Source organism: Porites lutea, chromosome 10, assembly GCF_958299795.1.
Source record: "Porites lutea chromosome 10, jaPorLute2.1, whole genome shotgun sequence".
In the NCBI taxonomy this organism is placed as follows: domain Eukaryota; kingdom Metazoa; phylum Cnidaria; class Anthozoa; order Scleractinia; family Poritidae; genus Porites; species Porites lutea.
In genome coordinates this window covers 13985024-14007572 of record NC_133210.1, presented here as the reverse complement: position 1 = coordinate 14007572, position 22549 = coordinate 13985024, and the positions used below count along the sequence as shown (strand labels likewise).

Genomic DNA, 22549 nt, shown 5'->3' with positions numbered 1-22549 from the left:
TATTCATATCAAATTATGGAATACATGTAATATTTAACTTTTTTTGCTGTACTGCTTGCTGAAAGAAGAATAACTATTGTCATTGAGTTGTTATTCTCTTTGCATTCTGAATGATGCATTATCTTGGTTTGCAGATAACACTTAAGCTAGATCCAGAAACTGAGATAAAAAAATATGGTCCAAGGCCTGGTCCATTAGATGAAATAGAGGTAATAGTAATAACTTTTCTTGATAATTCATTAAAAAGTTCAAAATTTTCCTTGTACATGTAGTTAAAATTTGGTGAGATAATGATGTTGTTTTTGCAAATCAGATGTGGTCCGAGAGACTGGAGAAGATCACTTCAGTTAGTGAGCAGCTGTGTTCACAGGTGGCCCTCAACATCTTGATGAACCTGGAGGATGCTCATAGTACATATGCGCAGTCATTCCACCTTGTTAAAAGAGAAATTGCCAAGGTTAGAACTTGACAAAATGAAAAAAATCAATGCTATTTACTCTGATAGTCACTTGAAAATATGCTGAAATCATTGTAGCATCATCATCATCGTCATCATTATTGTTGCTGTTTTTGTTGTTATTTCCAGTGATTTTAATATAGCTGGCAGCCGGCAAAAGTTGCCACTTTCTGGTTGTGTTTTGCCAGCTACTCTGTGGGGTTATTTTGGAGATTCTTTAGTTAAGGATGGCAAAACTCGACAGCTGTTTTAGCTATGAAGTTCGAACTGTGCGTTTTCAGAGAAATTAAAATCATAATTTGCAGTCCTAAACCCACTAAGCCCTAAGAGTGATGGCACAAAACTTCTCCTTGTAACATCAATGCCTTATAACACAGACTTGTCATAAAAATTAAGGATATGATCACGGAACAGTCGATCTAATATTGATAACTCAGCTAATTCTCCCCATTACTTCTTTTGGAAACCTAAGGACAACAAATGAGGCTTTTATTACTTATTTTAGTGTTTGAATGGTTAATATGTAGTACTTCCTGGTTATCTTTACTGACAATAATATTTTGATGCATCTGGTGCTTAAGGCGGAATCAGAGACAAATGACAATCTGCAGTTCCTGAGCACTCTTCTTCCTTGGTTTGAGAAACTCCATTATGCGACAAAGTCTGCAGAGATGGTGGTTGTGTTTCCTCCCTTGATGCACTCTATGTACCTTGTGTGGGTCTATTCAAGGTTGGTGTCAAGGTCATGCAGTCATATGACTTCTAAGGGTGACTATTATTGCGACCATGCAAATCAAAATAAAAAATTCAATTTGCAGTTTTATTAGCCTGAGAAAATAGCTGACATTTTGCTATTCCACCACTGGTTTCCCATGAAATGACGTATGAGGAATGACAAAAGAAACTCAATACTGTTGACCCAGATCTGGGTACTGCGTCTGATTGGATGAGGCAAATTTTTAACCAATCAGAAGCACTACCCTTAGCTGGGAAGTGAAGTGCCATCTGTTTGGAGTTTCTGTGGCCATTCTAGACTTTCGAAAAGTCCTTTATTTTGTTTTCCTGGTTAATAAATAATAAGTGCCATTTTAAAGGACTTTTCATACCTGTTTGGCACATAATTCACCTGTTGAGAATTCTACCGATGTCATGACCATTGATCAATAGGACAGTGAGTGATATTTCATGCCGCTCCCGACACAGCATAATATGCATGAATTTATAATAGGATTCAAATCCATTCAGGCAAAACAAGTTGACCTCAAGACTTCATTGCTCACTTGGTCGCTGTGCGACCTCATGTCACTGAAGCTTGCTTTGTTCACTTTTTTCTGAGAGGTCGACTTGGAACAAGTCTAAGGCCATTCTGAAGATGTCATTTTGCGGGAAAACCAGTGGCAGCATTGCACAATGTTGGCTGTTTTCTCAGGCTACAGTTTTATTGATGGAAGAACAAACTTAGTCATGCATGCATGTATAAGTTTAAGCAGTTTCCAACTGAATAGTCTCAACTTAAATGTCCAATCATGTACTTATAAAAGGTATGATCATTTCGTTCACTGGGATAATGAGCATTGCCGCCAGAATATCTGCTCATGCAGCAGCTTTCATTTGAATGATCACACATTAATTTTTAAGATTTTGCTCCTCAAAATACATAACTTCCTTGTAGAGGTTAATATAAACAGCACCACAGGAAAGTACTGTGCAGTAACCCTGCCCAGTAGGGTTTCACAGCTTAGGACTTCATCAACTCAAAAGTTGAAACTACTTACTAAATATTACTAGATAACACCATACAAAAGTACTGCTGAAGAGGTTTCATTTGAGATTTCTTCCACAGACTCAAATGTTAGTCTCCTTTGCAACTGCTCGGGTCGGAGTCACGTGACCCCGTCCCAAGTGGCTGCGAAGGAGACTACCAAAAGTTAGAACCAGCTTCAAAGTGGCTAAAATGTATATCTCAAGGCATATACAGTCGAACCTCCACGTATGACCACCTCTTTTAAACAGCCAGTTTCCTTATATAAATGACCACCGATCAAAGACACCAAGGTCTGAACATTCTATAGATTTCCATTGTTTGTAGCCTCTGGTCCTCTTCTCGGAGAAACATCTGCGGTTTTGTTTTTGTAGGCGACCACCTCCCTTAAGCAACCACTAAATCTTAGCATTTTGGTTGGTCGCTTACTAGAGGTTCAATCATATTTATAGCTGACACACTTTCAGTTTTTCAGTTGTACCACCACGGAAATGTGTTCTTGATACGTATGCAGTTCTCCTAGAAAATGAATACTAATACTAATACACTGATGTTTTTCCTTTGAAATAACATTTTCAGATATTACCATGACAACAGAAACTTTACAAGGTTGTTAACTATGTTGTCAAATGAAGTTGTTGCCCGAGCAAGGAGGCTGGTAGGAGAGCATGTACTGGAGAATTTATTGGCAGTAAGTAAAAGCAGTCTTATCAACGTGCTTTGACTGAGTCCTTCCACCCTGCGAACAGAGCCTCTTTTTGTCTTCTTGAGGGAGGACAAGAAAAGGAGGCTCTGAATGGCATCAAGCCTTTGAAGTCACCGCAGCCCAAAATTCTGGACTAGTCAATCTTGTTATCTCTTGTCAAACTGGTTTTGTTTAGTATTAGCATCCTTTTTTGATAAACCGATGATCATAACTGAGCCCTCTGTACCAAGTGTATGGTTCTTAAGCCTAAATTCGAAACTATATCTTAGCAACATGAAGTGCATGCTCAACAAGAAACTTCCTTGATTCATGCAGAGTCTTTCTCGAGTACACCAAAATTGAGCAAGCGAAAGAGAGGCTTTTCTGGCAGGGCTGAGTCAGTAGTATAACCTGCTTCAGATATGTCCCAGCCACTGATCTTTAATAGGTTTATACACTTGTACTAATCTTTATACTCCAAAATGACAGTGACACATGATGATTCATACACAAAGTGATTTTCTGCAAAGGAAGGAACCGCATTGGGTTAACCCCCGAGAATAATGATTAGGCTGCTCAATACTGATTAGGGTTAAACCCTGAGAATGGTGGTTAGGGTGAAGCACTGACTCGTAAAACAGTTGGCTTCTAATTAGGGTTAGGGTTGTTGCTATATAGCTTCAAATCAAACCAATGGTCGTCAGCAAATCCTGACAGTCTCGTTGTGGTATAGGAGATGGACTGTGGACATTACTCTCCCGGTTCGATTCTTACTTTTGCTCTTCGGAATTTCTTTTTCCTTATAAATTGAAGAGACTTAGACTTCCATGACATTTTAAGAGACATAGAAATGTCATGTAGGAAAAGGGAATTCGAAATGTCTTGTGAGAGCCACTGAGAGGGAAATGTTCGTTTGGAGTATGGAGATGAGTGCTAACCTGTCTAATATGTCTTGTTTTAGTCTTATACCAGCTTGAAAGATGCTTTGCGTGTATGTGCTGCTTTCCGTGGTTGTTACCTGGATAAGAAGGACAGAGCTGATGAAACAAATCAACGAAGACTGTCAGAACAAACTGGAACTAAGTAAGTTTGTTTCTCACGTATCTACTACTTACAGCCCTAAAAGAGGTGTATTTCATGAAAAATGAAACCTCATTGCTCTTTGCTCATTCATGTGGTCCTTCCTTTGCGTGGAGAAGTTGTTTACAGTTTCCTTCCATAATTGGTACATTATTACAGTTGCCTCTGGAAGAATAAATATTAACGTGAATTGTGTTATGTTGAGTGTGAAGAAATGAAAATCTCTACTCTGCAATATCAGAGTAGATATTGTCTATATAAAGGTTGTAAGGCTATTTCCATGTAATCATCTGCATTTTCTCCACCATCCTCATCATCATCCTCAAAAATCCATGGAGGTTTTAGGATGCCCCCGTTTATAGTGCAATGTCATTTTTAATAATACTGCTCATAGTGAATGCTTTCACCAGTTGGCCCCATCAGTATCAATTCATATACGTGATGACCAAAATTGGGATATGTCTTTCCAATCACTACTGCATGTGTGTTTCGAAATATATGTCAAACATAAATGTCCTTTGCTATTGCGTTTTTTTAGTATGGACAGTGGAGGAATAGTGTGGCACAGCAAGCTCTACAATGACAGCCTAACACCCAAAACCACCAAGATATTTCACAGACGTAGTAGTACTAGCACTGAGAGTACAAGTGGTTTTGACACAACAGAACTGTGGACAGACTCACCTTGGCCTGCAAGAAACAATGTGTGCTTTACCTCACTTAACAGCTTCATGGAGCGGTGTAACGATGTGCTAGAGCTTGTTCAGACAACACAGCATTTTGAGATGTTAACTTGTGCCGCTGAGGTGGGCGGGGCCGGTGGCAATAGCTTGGACAGTCAAGTCAAGGAGATACATGCCAAATTTTTGGAGGCTGTTAGGTCTTTTCAACAGATGCCAAATGTAAGACTATATCGATGTTTGATAGGACAGACTTTTAATCAAAGGCAGTGCAACCATATTTATCAACTACAATGTAAAACATTTGAGCATGGAATCCTGGTATTATCAGTACAAGCTTCAAGCACTATTGCATGACAACAACACAATCCTCGAAGCCAAAAACAAAAAAAAACAAGGGTATTTGCTCTATTAAGCCCATGCCCCTTTTGAAATAAGCCCATGAGAAGAATCGTTTAAAAGCTGGATAACGCTATCCACTGGATAAATCTTTGTCCAGTGGATAACGCGATTGGTCTCTGTAATCACTTACCTACTGGATGGTGCTGTCCAACGTTTGAACAACCGAGGCAAGGAGGCTAGGCTCGGGAGTACTGGTATAATAATAATATTGTATAATAATCCAGGATTTATTTTCTAGGATGTGCTAAATGCAAGTGAGACACAGGAATTTGAAAGAGAGTTCTTTGCTTTCCGTTCTGTGATCAGGGTAAGTAGAACTGAGATGACTCTTTTATCGACTCTTCATGCGTTCAGGTGTTCCGGTCACACGGAACCAAACCAACCGTACAAAAATTTGAACGCCTAGCCGTTAAAAAATTTCGAGGTCAAATTTTTGGTCTGTAAGGACGAAAATTTGAGCGGTGCAATGTAATGAACCATGACCGTCTAAATTTTTGTACTGCAAATTTGACCAACGCGGCGTAAACACCATAAGCGTCGAAATTTTTGTACGGCAAAAGCGTGATTCCATGGATGCATGGTAACTCAGCCTGTAAACGCCATGTTGGATTTGCTAAAATATCACTCTGCGCATGGGCAGGTAGTAAAACCTCTGAGCGTTAGTACTACTGGCGACCTCCCCCCTCCCGCTCAAAACAATGTTGAATTTCGAGCAAGACTGGGGGCTTGGGAATGGGGAAATCAATGAGTGAACCGGAAGTGAATCCAAAAATTGTTATTACGAGTAGAGTCCTTAGAGCTGTTCCAGCTGTACCAAGTTCTTGTGATCTTCACTTAATGTAGCAATGAGTTGTTTCCTGTATTGTTAGACTGACTGTTTTTTCGTTCTTTTACTGTAAGTCTTTGTTCAACGTTTTATTTGTTTCCGATTAGGATTTAGAACACAATCTTGCTGATGTATTGAGACAAAGCTTTAAACAGTGTTGGGACACAAGGGCCAAACTCAGGTTGTTGGAAGTGTTTGAGGGAATCAGTGGCCGAGAACTTGTTCAGGTGAGACGAGAACTTTGGTGCATTGAACATTAACAAAAACCATATTTTCCAGGGAAATTTTTCTAAAAGGCCGATTAGTGCCAATCCAGGTCTCTTAGTACAATGGCTGGACAATAATAATAATTATAAGCTGCAGTAACATTTTCCTAAACAAGAGAATTTTTGCTGAAAAATGTGGCTTTAACCGGGCTCAGGTCGTTATTTCCTAAACCTTTTAAATCCTCCTGTCTGTCAATCTGTACCATCTCCGTACACGAAATTATGTCCCGGGTAGCTACCCACACAATAATTTTTTGTTCATTCAATAGTCGACATTTTACTCATGCTGACCTGAAAAATCCTCTTAAAAATTTGCAATAACCTCTGCACAATGGCCACTTGCTCATGGTCTTTCGCTTGGGTGCATTACCAGCATTTAGCACGAAGCATCTCTGTGGAAATTATATGATGACGGAAACTTAAAAAGATTAAAGCTTTGTTAGCGTGTAACTAAATACGCCATGTACAATACTCATCAAATTTCTTGAACATTTATGCCGTTTCCCTCCATGATGGTGATTTGCTTTAAAACAACCATTACACTGTTCCAAAATACCTCTGGCTCATTGGGGAAAAAGAAAAGCAAATATTGAATTTAAAAAATTAAGGGAGCACGTTGCACGATATTAACGTGACGTTTCTAGCAGATAGGTTTCAACAAACTTTGACGAGTATTGTAGCCTTCAAGGGTGCTTGGGTACATAATCAAAGGGGTTGGATGACATTAGCTTGGGTGAGATGACTTCCAGTAACAGTTACACCAGTATGACTATATTCATCTATAGGATTGTGTTCGTCCTCTATTTTCCTCAGGCCAATTTACGGGACATATTTACCAGCCTGGTGCATGGATTTACTCAAGAGCTGCTGGAAATGAGACGGTTTTTTGAGTCTCATATGGATTCTCCTCCATCATACCCTCATCTTCCACCAGTCGCCAACAAGTTGCTATGGTTACGAGGGTTCAAACTCCACATCCAGGTAAATGTTACACAATAGCCCACACTCGATGTATTAAAATTCTAACGTGACTCCAAGGCTTTCTGGTCATTTTTTCTATATTTGGTTTGGTTTTCTTTGTGCTTAAGTCTCTTCTGGGAATTGCGAGACAATGGTGTCGTGAAAAATTTGCAATTTTGACCGTAAAGCCTCGGAGTCATGTTAAAAATTTTAATGTATCGAACGTGGGCTATGAATCATCAGGTATTGTAAGCCCGGTTTCACATAGTTGTCCAGGTTAGTCAAGTAGTTTCAAAATGTGTTCTCTAAAGCGAGACATTCGTAGTATGTGCAATCAACTCATTACGAGTGAATTTCATGATTTCACGCCCATTTGGTCAAAATTCTAATAATTTCTCGAGCGTTAAGCCTTCGAATTTTTCGAGAAAAATAAAATACCCGTTAGAATCTTTCTGGCTGTTGAAAAAAATTCTGCTTCTTTCTGTGTTGTGGTTTTCTGCAGCGTCTGTTAATGCCCCACCATCTTCATTCAAAATAAAATACCCTTAATCCTGGACGCTCTCTTGCCGTCCCGTGGCTTTGACGTATACGGCCAGGAGGTGGGGGGGGGGGGGGGGGGGAGGCGGCGGGCGAGATACTCCGGATTTCAAGTGACAAGGATGATCAAAGGCTTTTTGGGGTTTGAAATGTTCGATTCCGGGTTTCTTGATTTAAGTGGGGATTTTGGGGGGTATTTAAATTAAACCATCTGAAGATTCGTGTAGGTGCCCGCGTATCCCGGCCGCATAGATCTGCGAATAAAGAGCAACCAAACTTGTTTTTGACAACTTCATTTTTCGTGGGATTTTTGGGGGACTAATTTTTGGTCTAGGGAAGTTTTTTGGTTTTGTTGGAGGCCCAAGGGATTTTTTTGGGTTTTGATTTTGTCCCCCATTTGATCGTCCCCGTCACTTGAAATCTAGAGTACTCCCCCGGAAAGTTGCTTCAGCGATTTGTAATTTGTAATGCTATTTGGATCTGCTCGATCGTCCAAAGAGGTAAAGGATATGTACCTTGACATTACTTGGAAACTACTAGTCAGTATCACTTGAAAAACCATGATTCAGCATTTTCCCTTTGATTTCTCTGTATTGACTTACTGAAAAAATTAGTCGATTCTTTTCATGATTGTAGGCTAGTATTGTTTATGTTCTCTGTAGTCTAATTGTTAGTCTTGCCTTTTCTACACGTCGTTTTCGTAACAATTAATTCGTTCGTGCGGTGTTTGAGTTGCTGGACAACATAGAGTGCTACGAGAAACGCATTACTATTTTGATTGAAAGGGGTTATCTTACTGAAACATAAGGTGACTCGCCAGTTGACGACAAGGCTTCTTATGTATTCGACAGTGCAATATCGAGCCGTGCTCTGTCTAAGCTGTTGACGTCTTTCAGTTTTCAGTAGCCACGCAGTGGGGGATCCGGAGGAGGGAGCCCCCCTTAGTTTTAGACCAAACTGAGAAAAAAAATTTTTGAATCCGCCCCCCCCCCTCTTATCTCAGGGTCTGGATGACCAGCTCCCCCCTTATCTGAAGGTCTGGATCCGCCACTGCCATGTATTAAAATGCTGACAGTAAAATTTCTTTCAGTAGTTTCATTAATTAGTTTTTTAGTGTGAATTACAGACTCATTCTTCACCCCTGAGAGCTTTAGAATTGATAGAATTTGTTTTACTTTGATATTCCATTATTATTTAATACCTTTGTACTATTTAAGGATTTTGGTATTTTAGTAATAGCTGAATTTTAAGTTTCATAGGGTCATAAGAGAGACTACAGTGTGACTGTAATTATGTACCCTATTGAAATAAAGTGTCCTTTATTCATTCATTCATTCATTCATTCATTCATTCATTTATTCATTATGTTCCATCTTTTTCCCATAGGAGCCCATGTCACAGCTTCACCGTGTGTCTCCAGCGTCTCTTAAAGGGGATGATGGATGGCGTCTCAGAGATACCTACTCAGACCTTATCAAAGACATTGAGAAGTAAGCACGTGACAGTCTTTTGGTGTGTTGTGAGATCGTTTTGTCTGTAAAATCATAGCCTTTGAGCAAGCTTACTTGCGCGAGGTCAGGAATCTTGTGTCAGGCTCTCAGATAGTATTACCTGCTCGCAGGCTAGTTAAATCGTGTACCAAAAATGTAAATGCTCTTTGTTTTCCTCACCAAGAGTTTTTGCTGCCAAGTAAACCCTTTTTGATGAATTCAAGGTTCATGACTTAGCTTGTCTGACGAAAACGTTAAGTAGTTATAATTACAATCACCTTTTAGCCAATCTGTACCCTAAGTGACTATTGTAGAAAAACATTTCATGTAATTATTTAGCTCAACGCCACTTTCACAGGGCGCAGAGGAGTTATTTGTGACCTTGCTTGCAGTTGAATTTTTCAGTTGATAACGAAAATCGCCTTTGTTTACTGTAGAGTCGAATATGAACTTTACTGATCAAACCATCATGCGATCATCTTACAAACCTGGTAAAGTTTCATGGTAATAGTTATTTCAATCATCCTATCATTGAGTTAGTTTTGGTAACGCCAAGACCTGCTTACAGGAAGTAATGCGGCATTGGGGCCACCGTAAAATTCCGAAAATAAGCGCGGGGGCTTATATTCGGAGGGCTTATCTACGGAGGGAAATTTGCGTTTCAAAATCGATTAGGCTAGTCTTATAGTTGGAAAGAAATTTACCCTTTTTGCTCTGTTTTACTTTGTATTTGAGGGCAATTTCCAAGTACAAGCCCCCCTGGGGGAGGCTTGTAGATGAAGGCGATTTAACGGAGGGTTTTTTGCGTTACGAGTTTGGGGGGCTTATACATGGAGGGGCTTATTTTCGGAATTTTACAGTATTCTGCGAATGCCGGTAGCTTACATAAAATACAACAAAATGTCCTTGTAGGCGAGTCGCCCTATCAACTGCAAGCTGGGTTACAAATTATTCCTCTTTGCCCTCTGCCCATCTGTTACTTCCCTTTCAACCATCGGCTAGTCACCCAAGTCACCCTAGTAACCCTAGTCACTCAGGTCACACTAGTCACCCAAGTCACCCTACTCACCAAAGTCACCCTAGTCACCCGAGTCACTCAAGTCACCCTAAGTCACTCAAGTCACCCAAGTCACCCTAGTCGCCCAAGTTACCCTAGTCACGCAAGTCACCGTAGTCACCCAAGTCACCCTAGTCACTTAAGTCACTCTAGTCACTCTAGTCACTCTAGTCACCCAAGTCACCCAAGTCACTCTTGTCACCCTAGTTACCCTAGTCACGCAATTTACCCTAGTCACCCTAGTCACCATAGTCTTCCAAGTCACCCTAGTCATCTAGGTAACCCTTGTCTCCCAAGTAACCTTAGTCACTCTAGTCACCCTAGTAACCTATCAGCCCAAGTCAACCAATATGCCATTTATTCCTGACACCGAAATTATTCACGTCACCGTAGTTGCACAAGTCACCATATTCACTCTATTCACCCAAGTCAACCTAGTCACCTTACACAAGTCATCCTTGTCATTCAAATAACTCTTGCCACTCAAGTCATCCCTGTTCCCTCAACCTGTTTTGTCACCTTAACCACCTAGATCACCCAGTCACCCTGTTAACCCAGGTCACCCTAGTCAACCTAGTTTCCTAAGTCACCCTTGTTACGAGAGTCGCTTAAGTTTTTTATCACTTTAGTCACTCTTGTCACCCAGGCTATGCTAGTCATAAGAGTCATTCTAGTCACCCAAATTACCCTAGTCACTCTATGCATCTTAGTTACCCTCGTCATCCTAGTCATCGAAATCACTCTATAATCTTGGACAAAAGTTACTATGTCTAGTTTTATATAAAGCTTTTGAAAGTATTAGCGATTAGAACTATTTCCCCTTCCGTCTTAAGAGAAAAAATGTTGAAGTTCGGCTGGATTATTTTTTATTTTGACTGAATGACGTTGACGAGGGTGGCTCAAGGGGAGTGGCCGTAGCGGTACCAAATCTTCTTGATAGGCGTTTCTGGATAAAAAAAGTTTAAGGTTCATTTTAGATCCACTACTTGTGAAGATTGGCTGCTTTTTAGGGTAGATATCCTGCATCTATTCAATTATTGACAATATTTCTGATCGTTTTGATGATTGATTGGTAGGTGTGAAGCAGCAACCATTCGTCAATGGCAAAACACCATGGAGCCAGAGCTAAGAACTAAGTTGAAACAGCCACTTCTGGTTTGTATATTCAACAGTTAAACCTGTAATTAAAGCCTGTTGGCTTGATCACCAGTGGAGTGATCTAGCTGGCTGACAGACGCTGAAAGTAGTATTTAGTGTAATTGTTTGACTGCGCTTTCTGACATTCAGTTAGTCACCTAAGTCACCCTAGTAACGCAAGTCACTCTCGTCACCTTGGCACCCAGTTAGGTAACTCTAGTCACCCAGGTCCCCCAAGTTACCCTAGTCACTTAAGTCACCCAAGTTTCCCTAGTCACCCTAGTTACCCTAGTCACCCTGGTCATTCAAGTTGTTTATTTAGTGTAATTGTTTGACTGCACGTTCTGACAATCAGATTGCAGAGCCCGAGACTGACAACGGTAAACCCACGTTACATGTCAACTTTGACCCTGAACTAATGCTTCTTCTGAGAGAGGTACACTACTTAGGAGGAGAGCCATTTTTGGCACGTCTTCCGGACCCTGCTCGCATACTACTGCGATCAACAGATGACGCTCTGTTAAGATCCACCGCCACAAGACTTGATACCATTGTTTCACGTTATAACTTTGTGATGGTAAACATGAAGGATTTTGAGAAACCGTTGTTTGAGAGGAAACTTGCGAAGATCGACGAGGTGAGGAAGTGAGATTCACTGTTCAAAGATTTCTAGGGATTCTAGTGAACAAAAAGATAAATAAATGAATGAGGTGATTACGTTCTGATAAAGTGTTAATATATAACTGGTCATAACTATTTTGGTGTTGTTTTGGCAAGTGCCAAAAGATTTAAAATTTGTTGGGTTAAAGATATCTTTTTTCAGAGCAAAGAAGAAGAGATGATTTGGGGTAAAACTAACCAAAATGACGAGGGCGGTAGATTAAATAATCGCAGATAATAAATTGATGCGACTACAAATCTGAGACAAATAACTGGGGCGCCTTGCTTTTATCATCACAATTTAAGAACAGTGTTTAAAATGTCACTATCCCTCAGTTGTAAAACGTTAACCATTGGGTAGTCTGTTGGATGAAAGTTTGTTGGTTGGGTACCAGTGCATAAATAGCACAGTGGGTTTAGACGTCAATAGAGCGCAATTCTTATCTACCTTGGTCAAGTGTTTGTAAGTTAATTATCTCCTTTTAGTATTTTTCAAATCAGTGGATAACAATTTTCGCGCGTTTTGATTGCCATCCGTATTAACTGTTTTGGGACTGGATTTCGCGGCTGACTTTATATTAGTTCTCGCTTTTCCCTTGCACTCTGCTTTTTCCGTATGTGAAGTGAAAAGAGAAAAAACATCGACAGGCTATATACGGGCAATACTTAACAAAGTTTTCAGGGGCACCCAACGAGAGTATAGTTCAAAACCACTTAAACATAGCATAGTTGAACGTATTTTAGTATTTAAACGGTAGATATACGCATATTTTTATCCCCTAAAAATGTTTTACCTGTTCGGATTTCCTAGCGGAAAGTCTAGGGAACCGAAAATTATAGGGATCAAAACTTACCTTTTCGAAAATTTCAGCCAGAAAAAAGGCTCCCGAAAATTCTAGGTGACCTTTTTAGGGTAAAAATCCGTTAAAAATGGGCAATTATACCATTTTTTAGATGGTCGAAAATCCTAGGAGAGGCAGGCAAGCAAGAAATTTTACAACAAATGTTCCTAAAATTCTAGATCTCAAATCGTCTTCCGAACAGATATTTTCCGAAAATTGACGTTGGGTGCCCCTGAATTTTGTGCAGAACGGCTCTGCCCCGAGGTCCAACGCCTTACCTTTTTATGTGGCTTCTTTTTTTCAGAACAGGTATCCCTTGGTATACCTTCCACCGGCAAATGGTACCCCTTTCACATACCTAGTTTAGATCTTTGCATCCCTTGCAATTGCTGTAAACTGACTCTCTTTAAGATATGAATAAAGAAAACCAGAACGATTCTCGAAATTTTCTCAAATGCGTCTGTTAGTCTTTAACCCTTTCACTGCCAGAGTACTTGATGAAGTTTTGTATGGTGACTCTAACTTTAAAGTCTGCGGATGAAATCCTATGATGTGACTATTCAAATGAAAGCTCTCTTCTTGTACTTACACACGATGCTATTTGTTTGACAAATTTTAGAAAATCAAATTTGGAAATTTGGTCGAAATTTGCTTTTTGTTAAATTTGGCAGTGAAAGGGTTAAAGGGCCTTTTTACCAACCAAAACGACAGAGTTCCTTACCCTTTCATATACCTGAAGCCTGAAAAAGGTACCCCTTTCGGGTGGAGCCTCCATGTGTTGGCCCTTATAGCGAGACTGGATCAACTGATGCCTACGTTGATCTTAATTCCAGCCGAACTAAATACAAGAGGAGGAAAATGTTCTTTGCAGTCAAACTGCTTGGAAAATCCGTGATGCAGTAGGTTTGGTACATGAAACGGTCCCCGTTTGAATGAAAGCCGTTCCAAAGTCGAAATTCCCGGCCTGGCTAGGATAAATTGGATTAGGTGTTCCTAATTAATTCAGATGCTGAACGTGTCATGTAGTTAATTCAGTGTATCAGGGTCATTACAATTTTGGCGTGAGAATCGAGTCTTATTAAGAAATCTTATTTTTGTGATTTTTCAGCTGTTAGGTCAAGGCCTGCATGTGTACACGTGGAAAACTGTTGAATCAGCAGACTTTGTGGAACACGCCTCGTATCTGGTTTGCGATGATCTTCATCATAATTTGGGAGTGGTCCAAAGCAACTTCCGAGAGATATGTAATATAACAGCGTCTTGGTCTGACAATGGCCAGTTAGATGTGTTTAGCCCACGGGACTCAGGCAAATCATTCTCGATGGAACAACTTCAAGACCAGCATAGGTTTGTTAAAAGTAAATTTCTGTTACCAGCATTTTGTAGAAGAAACTAAGCGATTGGTTCTTATTCCAAGCATGAACGGTTTAAACTTCATTGGTTAAGCCTTTCACTCCAAGATCAGTAGCAGTTACCATTTACATTGGAAAGCCGGAAATTTCCGTTGGAAAATCAAATGATTTGCGCCATTTTTTCTGGAATAATAAGAAATTATGGGCTGTGTTTGTTCAGCTGCGTTGGATATACTTTGTAGCGGGTCGTTCTCTCACCAATTCAAATTTTATAGTTTTGTTTTTATGCGCAAGATTTCCACCCCGGGTGGTTTGTGTTCACGGTAAGCACTCCAGGCTATTGCAACTTTTAATTTCAAATAAGTGGACGACATTTTATAGTTTTATCATCCAAATGGAATCTCTTCGGCAGAACTTTTCCTTGGAACCAATGTTCCTTTGGATTTTTCAAATAGAAGCCTGCCGTTTTGTGTTGTGTTAACTTAAGCCACAATTAGGAATAAAAGGGTTAAGTGCAATTTTTTATTTTCAGAACGATTCATGAGGGTCACAAGCACTCAGTCATCATAGGAGGACACAGAATTCATGCATTACTTCAATCTACCTTTGAGGTAACAATCAGAGCTTGTGCCATGGCTGTTGGAAGGGACTCCCAGCGACGGTTTCCACCTACATGTATTAAAACAGTTTTTAGGCTATCAAGTGTAGCTTGATCTCTAAGCGGCGCTATAAAAGTAGTATCTGTTTGGTCATCCTAGGGCAACTTGAGTCTTTTCAAAATCACCAAGGCTTCAGTATTATTTTCCCGAAAATTTCAGATGAAATTTAAAGTTTTACGAAAGTGAGAATTCTTCTGATTCCTCTCGAGACAACAGCTCACATTTGGCGACGCCACCACTGGTTTCCCTGCAGGATGACGTCTGAGGAACGAGCGCAGAAACTCCATACTGATGATGTGTCACTACCCAGATCTGGATAGTGCTTCTGATTGTTGGAAATTTGTTTCATCCAATCAGCAGGACTGCATCTGGGTTGTGACACATCATCAGTATGGGATTTCTGTTTTCGTTTCTAAGACGTAATTTTCGCGGGGAAACAAGTGGTGGCGTCCCAAAAAACCGGCTGCTTTCTCAGGCTATATGGCTATAAACTCTGTAACGTGGCCAGTTGGGTTTATTTTTCCTGAACTATAACTGAAAGAGCCCGTAAAGAGGAACACTGCACTACCGTGAAGTTTACAGTTGAGTGGCCGTACCACAGACTGCTGAACGTGTGAATGAAGCAGCTGTAGTGGTAATCCCCAAGACAATACTTCGGGTGAACCAGCAATAAGAATATCCGTTTTCGTTTACTTGGTGCACAGGCAGCCCAGATTAGCCGTGCCTCACCTGCATGGCAAAGCTACACCAAGCATGTCAGCGGAGTTGTGATGGAAGGACTGAAGAACTCTACGCATACCTCACTGCGATCAATGCTCAACCAAATTGTCTTCTCCAACATGTCTCAGGTGAGCAACATTTTTATCGGCATGTGAAATTTGACGTGAGTACCAGAATGAAAGGAATAAAAAACGTCCTCCTCGGTCAGCAGCGTCGGTAGTTTTAAGTTTCAAACAATCAAGACAGAAAATCCTTCCAATAACAATGACCGAGACCAGGTTTTATGAGCCCGCGAGTCTGAGCACCCCACCCAAACCCTTGTTTTCACTAAAACCGCTGGACGCCACAGCCTGGTTGAGGTCATTGTTATCTAAGGTCTTCCGTCAAGACAAGGATGATTTGTCTTATGATGCACGCACGATAAATAAAGGGCAAAAGGTAAGCGAGATAAAAGTTCGTTTTATTTTATATGAAGATCAACAATAACAAAATGTTAAATATATTATGCCAGAGTTGTTTGTTCCCGATCCTTGACCACACTGTCAGAGTACAACTGTTTTTCAAGAATAAAGCTTTGCTGGTAAACTTGTGCCCTACCAGCCGACGTACCAATCCCTAAGCCCTCGCCATCGTATAAATTTAATGACAGAAGCTAGTGTTCAGTCTCGATTAAATAACGTTCTGTACTAATATATTTTTTTATGGTTTTATTTCGTAGGATTCTGAGGTGCTCCCTATATTGATAATTCGCTTGGAACTTATTGGTGCCCAAGTACTGTTTAATCCATCCTTGGATGACCATTCCGCTTCTTCCAGTGTTCAGGAGAGCGTGCAGGGATGGCTTAATGACTTTCTTAGTCGTGGAGACTTGGTCAGACCTGTGGATGAAGATCTAAAGGTAGGAATTTCATGGTTTGAGTGAAAGTTTAACGGCTTCTTTGGACAACAGATGGCTTATCTTTGGGAAGGAAGCTTAACACCTTAGAAATGCTCTGCAGACGTCAGATGAGATGGACGGACGGACGGACGACAGGCGGGATGGACAGGGCAGACAGACGGATGGGATGGAGGGACGGACAAACAAATGGGAGAAACCAGTGGGAAGGATGGGATAGATAGGACAAATGGATGGGACGGACAGGATTAATGTTTATTGTTATGACTTGTAAATGCCTTGTTTTCTTCAAGTAATCATACTACTCAGTTTCGTAGACTTCATTCGAACAAGAGGACGATTTAAATTGTCTCAAATGCTTGATGGTTTTTGCTCACGATTGATTTGGTTTCAGCAAGAAAAGGTTTGTATTTCACACATAGGAGAAAGGACACTTTGTCCAAAGACTCCAAATTTTTCTGCCTTTCTAGAGTTACAAAGAAGTCATTGCCGAAGATCAAGAAATCCAGACATTGGTGAAGCAAACCAAAGGAGTGGTGGAACAAAATGCTTCTGAATGCAAAGTAAGTTCATCTGTAGTGCTTAACAATTCAGCACACCTGTATTTTAGCGTTGAAACTGCACATCAAGTTGGAGCTTTCGAGTGGTATCCGTCAACAACTGCTACAACGCCAGATAAAACAGTTGACACAATTCCATCTGTTTTGTAACGCCGTGCCATCTCTTCTAAACAGAAAAAGTACTTTCCCCATCCCCTATTCAAATCTGTTGTTTTGGTCTAAAAGCAAAGCATGTAATTCTTGTGTCATCATAAACAACATTGGATAAGGGATGGGGGGAAAACGCCCGGGGGGCTCCCATATAAAAGTGACGGGATGCTGGTCGGAAAATTGTGGGAAAAATGTGGGTGTGGCTCAAGCTTAAAGTGACCCCTAGGGGAGTTTTCTGTGTGGTCCGTGTCAAGGCATTTTTTGTAAATTTCTTTATGCTTAGTACTTAGCCATACCTGAATTGGCAAATATAGTGACTTTCCCTTCCAAACACCCTAAGTGAGACCAAAATCTGCAATTTACACCCCAAAGAGCATCCCCGTCACTTTTATATGGGCGTCCCCCTTGGGGGGAAATGAGCATTCATATAGTGATGGTTTCCATTTTTTCCAGGATGACGGGGGATAACTAGGTATTTTTAGAATTTGTCTCTACAGGTTTTGTCCAAGGTTGTAGCTCGATTATCGATTGAGTGTTCTTAAAAATAACAATTGGATTTTATTTTTGCAAAGAAAAAAAAAAGCGGCAAAAAATATCCTAGAGGTTTCTACAGTTTAAGGGCAGTAATTGTCATTAGCAGCAGAATTCTTTCAGGTTTGCTTCCGGTAATTTTTACTCTTGGAAGGCGAGCGTTATTTTTATTTGCTTTTAAATCTGAAGCTGTTCGGGCATCAGTGTCTTCTGCTTGGTATCCGGTGTTTGCTGTCTTTTGCCTTCTTTCTTCTGTCTCCTGTCTGGGGTCAGGGGACTGTACGGGACTTTCGAGGGGTTCTCGAGAGTCCCGATAACGTTTCGGGCCCGAAAAGTTGTTTTATGTTTGTTGGCCGTGTTTGCATTCAAGATCAAAGTTTCACTAATTTTGAAAATGATACAATGAAACTGTCAGTGAATGAAGCAAAATTGACCAGTTTCTGAGCTAGGAACTGCGCTACTATTCAACCGGGTTTGATTTCAAAATTTGCCTTCGCACCCGAAAAGTTACCGAGCTTTTCAAGAAACGGGCCCAAGGTGTCTTCTGTCTGTTCCTCGGACTCAGTCGTATAATGAGAGATGTTAATGCTTTTGCTTCAGAGTTTTCTCGCCACTTTCCGTGAGTATGCATTTTTGTGGATACAAGACGTACAGCGGACGTTCGAGGAATTCCTTGCTGGAAACATTGTTGCCCATCCACGGAAGATGAATCGATCTGAACAACTGAGATCAAGAGCGTCCATGACATCAGAAAAATCAAAAAGGGAAAAAGAAAGAGATCCGAGGTAAAATTTATCGCTAATGATTTTTGCATGCATAGCAAATAAAAATAGTTGATGTCAGGGAAAGCTGTAACATTTTCGGTAGCTTTCACATTTCAAATTACGCGTTGGGGTGCTGAGCAAACTTAACCACAATCGTTTGCAATTGACGTTAAGATTGGTTATCATTGTAGCAAATTATCAAACAATACTTGAGAGACCAATAATTGTAATAGGAGTGAGTGGAGCCGGTCCAATTAAGTCTGTAATCATGAGTGATTGTTAAAATCGGACGACCGTGTTGCGGGAGTCTGAAAAAATTTACGTACCTCAATGAATTCAATTTCTTACTTCCCAGTCATTACTTACATAGCATGGAAACAAAACTACAGTAGTGTCGCAGGGACAGGTTTTTTTTGTATAGCCTGAATTTGCGCAGCATCGGAGTCGCAATAGACCTTTCCCGCTTTCCTGTGAACAAAGGCACAAACGTGAGGCTAGAGGTGACAAAATGCAGTGATTTGTATGAAATTTTCCAACCGAGCTTCGACCTCGTTTCATTGTGTGAAAACCTATAATTAGGCAGATTCACGTCGTGGTCGTGCAACTACGGCAAATAAATGCACAAAAAAGCGTGCTCACGTGCAAAGTTTTGTTTTGCTAATTGAAACCTACTGCTTTTGATCCGTTCTTGACGCCGTCGTCGTCGTCGTTGCTTAAGCTCCCTAATTACCGGAAGTGCGTTTCGAATTTCCCTTTAACCTTATTGGCAAAGTGACAATGGCTCCTTAAACAGGCCAATCATGGCGCGAACTCAAATCCTAGTACACAGCTGGGGACCCAGAACAAGGATTTTGGCACAGTTTCGCGGAGGTACTTAACAAGAAGTTAATTAATTTCCGTCTGTGGCGCAGGCTCCCTAAGTCTTGGAAATGAATTTACTTTTAGATCCAATCGTAGTTCAGCAGCTGCCTCTACTCTGAGCACTAGTGGTGCGATGGGATTATCAGAGAAGACTTTCTTGAATCCCAAGAAAATGACAGCTTCCAAAGAAGTTAGGGACGAGAAAGGGCCATCCCTGGATGACTTCGACAAGGAAATTGAGATTTACCAGGTTTGTTTGAATCCAATTTCCACGCTGTTGCAGATTAGGTAGTGAAAACTAAATTGTTAAATGTTGTAACTAGTTTACTACTAACGTCATCATTAGCCCACTTGTTCAAAGGCCGACTAAATCGGAGTTACATCTTAATCCGGGTTTCTTTTTCTGTTTTTCAAAAGCATCTTCTCGGGTATTTTTTCTACAGGGGCAGCCAACGAGAATATAGTTCAAAACCACTTAAACATAGCATTGTTGAACATATTTTAGTATTTAAACGGTAGATATAGGCATATTTTTATCCCCTAAAAATTTTTCATCTGTTCGGTTTCCTAGCAAAAAGTCTAGTGATCCGAAAATTATGGGGATCAAAACTTACCTTTTCGAAAATTTCAGCCAGAAAAAAGGCTCCCGAAAATTCTAGGAGACCTTTTTAGGGTAAAAATCCGTTAAAAACGGGCAATTATACCATTTTGTTCGAAAATCCTAGGAGAGGTAGGCAAGCAAGAAATTTTACAACAAATGTCAAATCGTCTTCCGAACAGATATTTTCCAAAAATTGACGTTGGTTGCCCCTGTTTCTATTCTTTCTAGAGCATCCAATCATCAACTTTTAGACAAAAATGATTAAACTGAGTGTAGCGATTAAAGATTGAAAACACTGTTTTATTAAGTGAATAAATGCCCATGCAAATGAGGAAACAAAACATTGGTTATGCAGGATGACCGCCATGCCACGAATTAAAAAGGGTTTTTTCGGTTCCCTGAAGCAAAGCCAAATACCTTAAATTTCCGAAAATAAGCCCCGGGGCTTATATTTTGCAAAGTTCCTTTTTTGGGCTTATTTTTGGAGGGGCCTATGTTCGGAAGGGCTTATCTACGGAGGGAAATTTGCGTTTCAAAATCGATTGGGCTGGCATTATAGTTGGAAGTAAATTTGTCGTTTTTTCTTTTGTTTTACTTTGTATTTGAGGGCAATTTTCCAAGTACAAGCCCCCGGGGGGCGTATATTTGGAGGCGCGATTTAACGGGTTTTTTTTTTTGCGTTACCGGCTTGGAGGCTTATTTTCGGAATTTCACGGTAAATGTAAGCCTTGTAAACTGACCGAGGATGCAAGCACTTAGAAATTCATGTGATAGACGAGTCTGTTTCTTTACTGCGTAAGTTCTTTGAGAGCAATACGTCATATATTGATCCGTAAAAACCTAAGCCATTATGCACGATTTAAGCGTGGAAAATTTTGGTAGTTTTTTAGAAAATGATCATTGTTTACACTTTTATTAGACGGCAAGAGATGAGATTTACAATTTACAAGACTGGTGCGATGTTGGCTGGATGAGGGTGAACATGCGTCCCATTAAACAAGTACTCGGCACTTACGCTAGCAAGTGGATGTTTGTCTATACGAAGTATCTCTCCGACCAGGTATCATAGATCGTTCTACTTGTCGACAGAGCACTGTTCAATGTAGTGCAAAGCAGTTTTTGAGGTTTTTACTGTATATAGGATCTCACTATTCAACAGAATAGACCTTTGTCGCGCGGCGGTCAATTTGTCTCAGGAGATTTAAAAAGCTTTAATGGCCGCCGCGTGACAAAGGTCTATTACCTTTGGAAATTATCAGGTGTTTTCCTGAATCAAATTTGTTTTAGTGACTCTCAATGCCCTATTTTTTTTTTTCAAGGTTTCTTCGACTTTAAATGATCTTGACTCCTTCTTAAAGCGTATTGAGCCTGGAATCGAAGCCATAACCGGTGAGGAACAAGATATCGACTCATTCATGAGGCTGATGAGAGTTTTTAATGAGGTAACGTAACGTCACGTAACTCAGTGTTGTTCCAGCATTGTTGCCCTAAAAATCGTCTTTAAAAAATGGTCTCCTGTTACATAAGCGCTAATCGTCTTACAAAGTACTAGGTCCCGGAACGGAAGCGTTCCTTTGACGAGCATGAGATGTTCAATACTTTTGTTTTCCTATTTGCTTTGCATAGCATATCATATCAGGTTATAAACCTTATTCCAAAATGTTGGTACGGCGTCTTTTCTTTAATATATAGATTTAGCCAGGGCTAAAAGCGAAGCAAAAATTAATAAATTTATAATTTAAATCAATCAATAAACTTGTAATCCACAAATCAGTTAGCCTTAGGGCACATTCAAGTGGCATTTAAGGGTAAGGCTAAGTCATTTTAGTGAAAAATAATTTGCAAACAGTCCAAGAGTGAAACAAATCTTACATCGAGTTAGTAGTCAGATATGTACACCCAAATAGTAGGATTTAAGCCTTTTTATACTTTTATACTTCACATCTGAAGTAAACAGTACTATGTCAAATGAGGCGCTGCTTTTTTTATCACACAGACCTCGGACAGAATGCAGTTTTTCACAATTTTGTAAGATAAATTGCACTCATTCAATATTCAGGACGATCGAAGCACACGCTTCCTTTGCACAGCAAATTATAGAATTCACCACATTATAAAACGTTTTCATAAAGAGAATTCCATAATATCGGGATTGTTCATTCAGAACAATCGGCGCCTTTGTGATATACAGGGTAATAATGGGCTTTTAGCGAAAACGTTAAAAAAATTTTCGGCCAGCCGGTTCTCACTTTCCACAAGCGCGAAATTTGCAGTGAGAGCTGTGAAGTGTTTGAATGAACATTAATGGTCTAAGGGTTACGCTTGAAAATATAAAGAAGTTTAAGAGAAAGGTTGAATAAATCAGTTAATTCTTTGTAAATAACTGGAACAGCTAGCTTGAGGACTTGATGTCATATTTGTGTTGTCTGATATCTTACGTCCGATTTTCAATGTCTGATATCTTATGACTGATGTCTGATGTTCTATGTCTGATGTCTTATGTCTGATTTCGTATGTCCCATGTCTTACGTCTGACATCTTAATGTCTTGTGTCGTATATCTCATGTCTTTTGACTTTTGTCTCCTGTCTTATGTCTGATATCTAATGTCTAATG

General features: G+C 40.1%; 1 protein-coding gene across 1 annotated transcript in view; it reads left to right on the top strand.

Moving 5' to 3' along the window:
• Positions 1-22549, top strand: part of LOC140950915 (uncharacterized) — a 107923-nt gene that overhangs the window by 3142 nt on the left and 82232 nt on the right. The window contains exons 3-23 of the mRNA XM_073400130.1: positions 135-209; positions 314-457; positions 1039-1187; positions 2799-2910; positions 3866-3987; positions 4523-4886; positions 5305-5373; positions 6000-6119; positions 6972-7139; positions 9042-9145; positions 11279-11357; positions 11695-11976; positions 13950-14188; positions 14726-14804; positions 15557-15700; positions 16291-16470; positions 16938-17030; positions 18309-18493; positions 19418-19583; positions 20854-20994; positions 21254-21376. Coding sequence (XP_073256231.1) covers positions 135-209; positions 314-457; positions 1039-1187; positions 2799-2910; positions 3866-3987; positions 4523-4886; positions 5305-5373; positions 6000-6119; positions 6972-7139; positions 9042-9145; positions 11279-11357; positions 11695-11976; positions 13950-14188; positions 14726-14804; positions 15557-15700; positions 16291-16470; positions 16938-17030; positions 18309-18493; positions 19418-19583; positions 20854-20994; positions 21254-21376 — 3138 coding nt within the window. The remainder of the gene's footprint in view (positions 1-134; positions 210-313; positions 458-1038; positions 1188-2798; positions 2911-3865; positions 3988-4522; positions 4887-5304; positions 5374-5999; positions 6120-6971; positions 7140-9041; positions 9146-11278; positions 11358-11694; positions 11977-13949; positions 14189-14725; positions 14805-15556; positions 15701-16290; positions 16471-16937; positions 17031-18308; positions 18494-19417; positions 19584-20853; positions 20995-21253; positions 21377-22549) is intronic.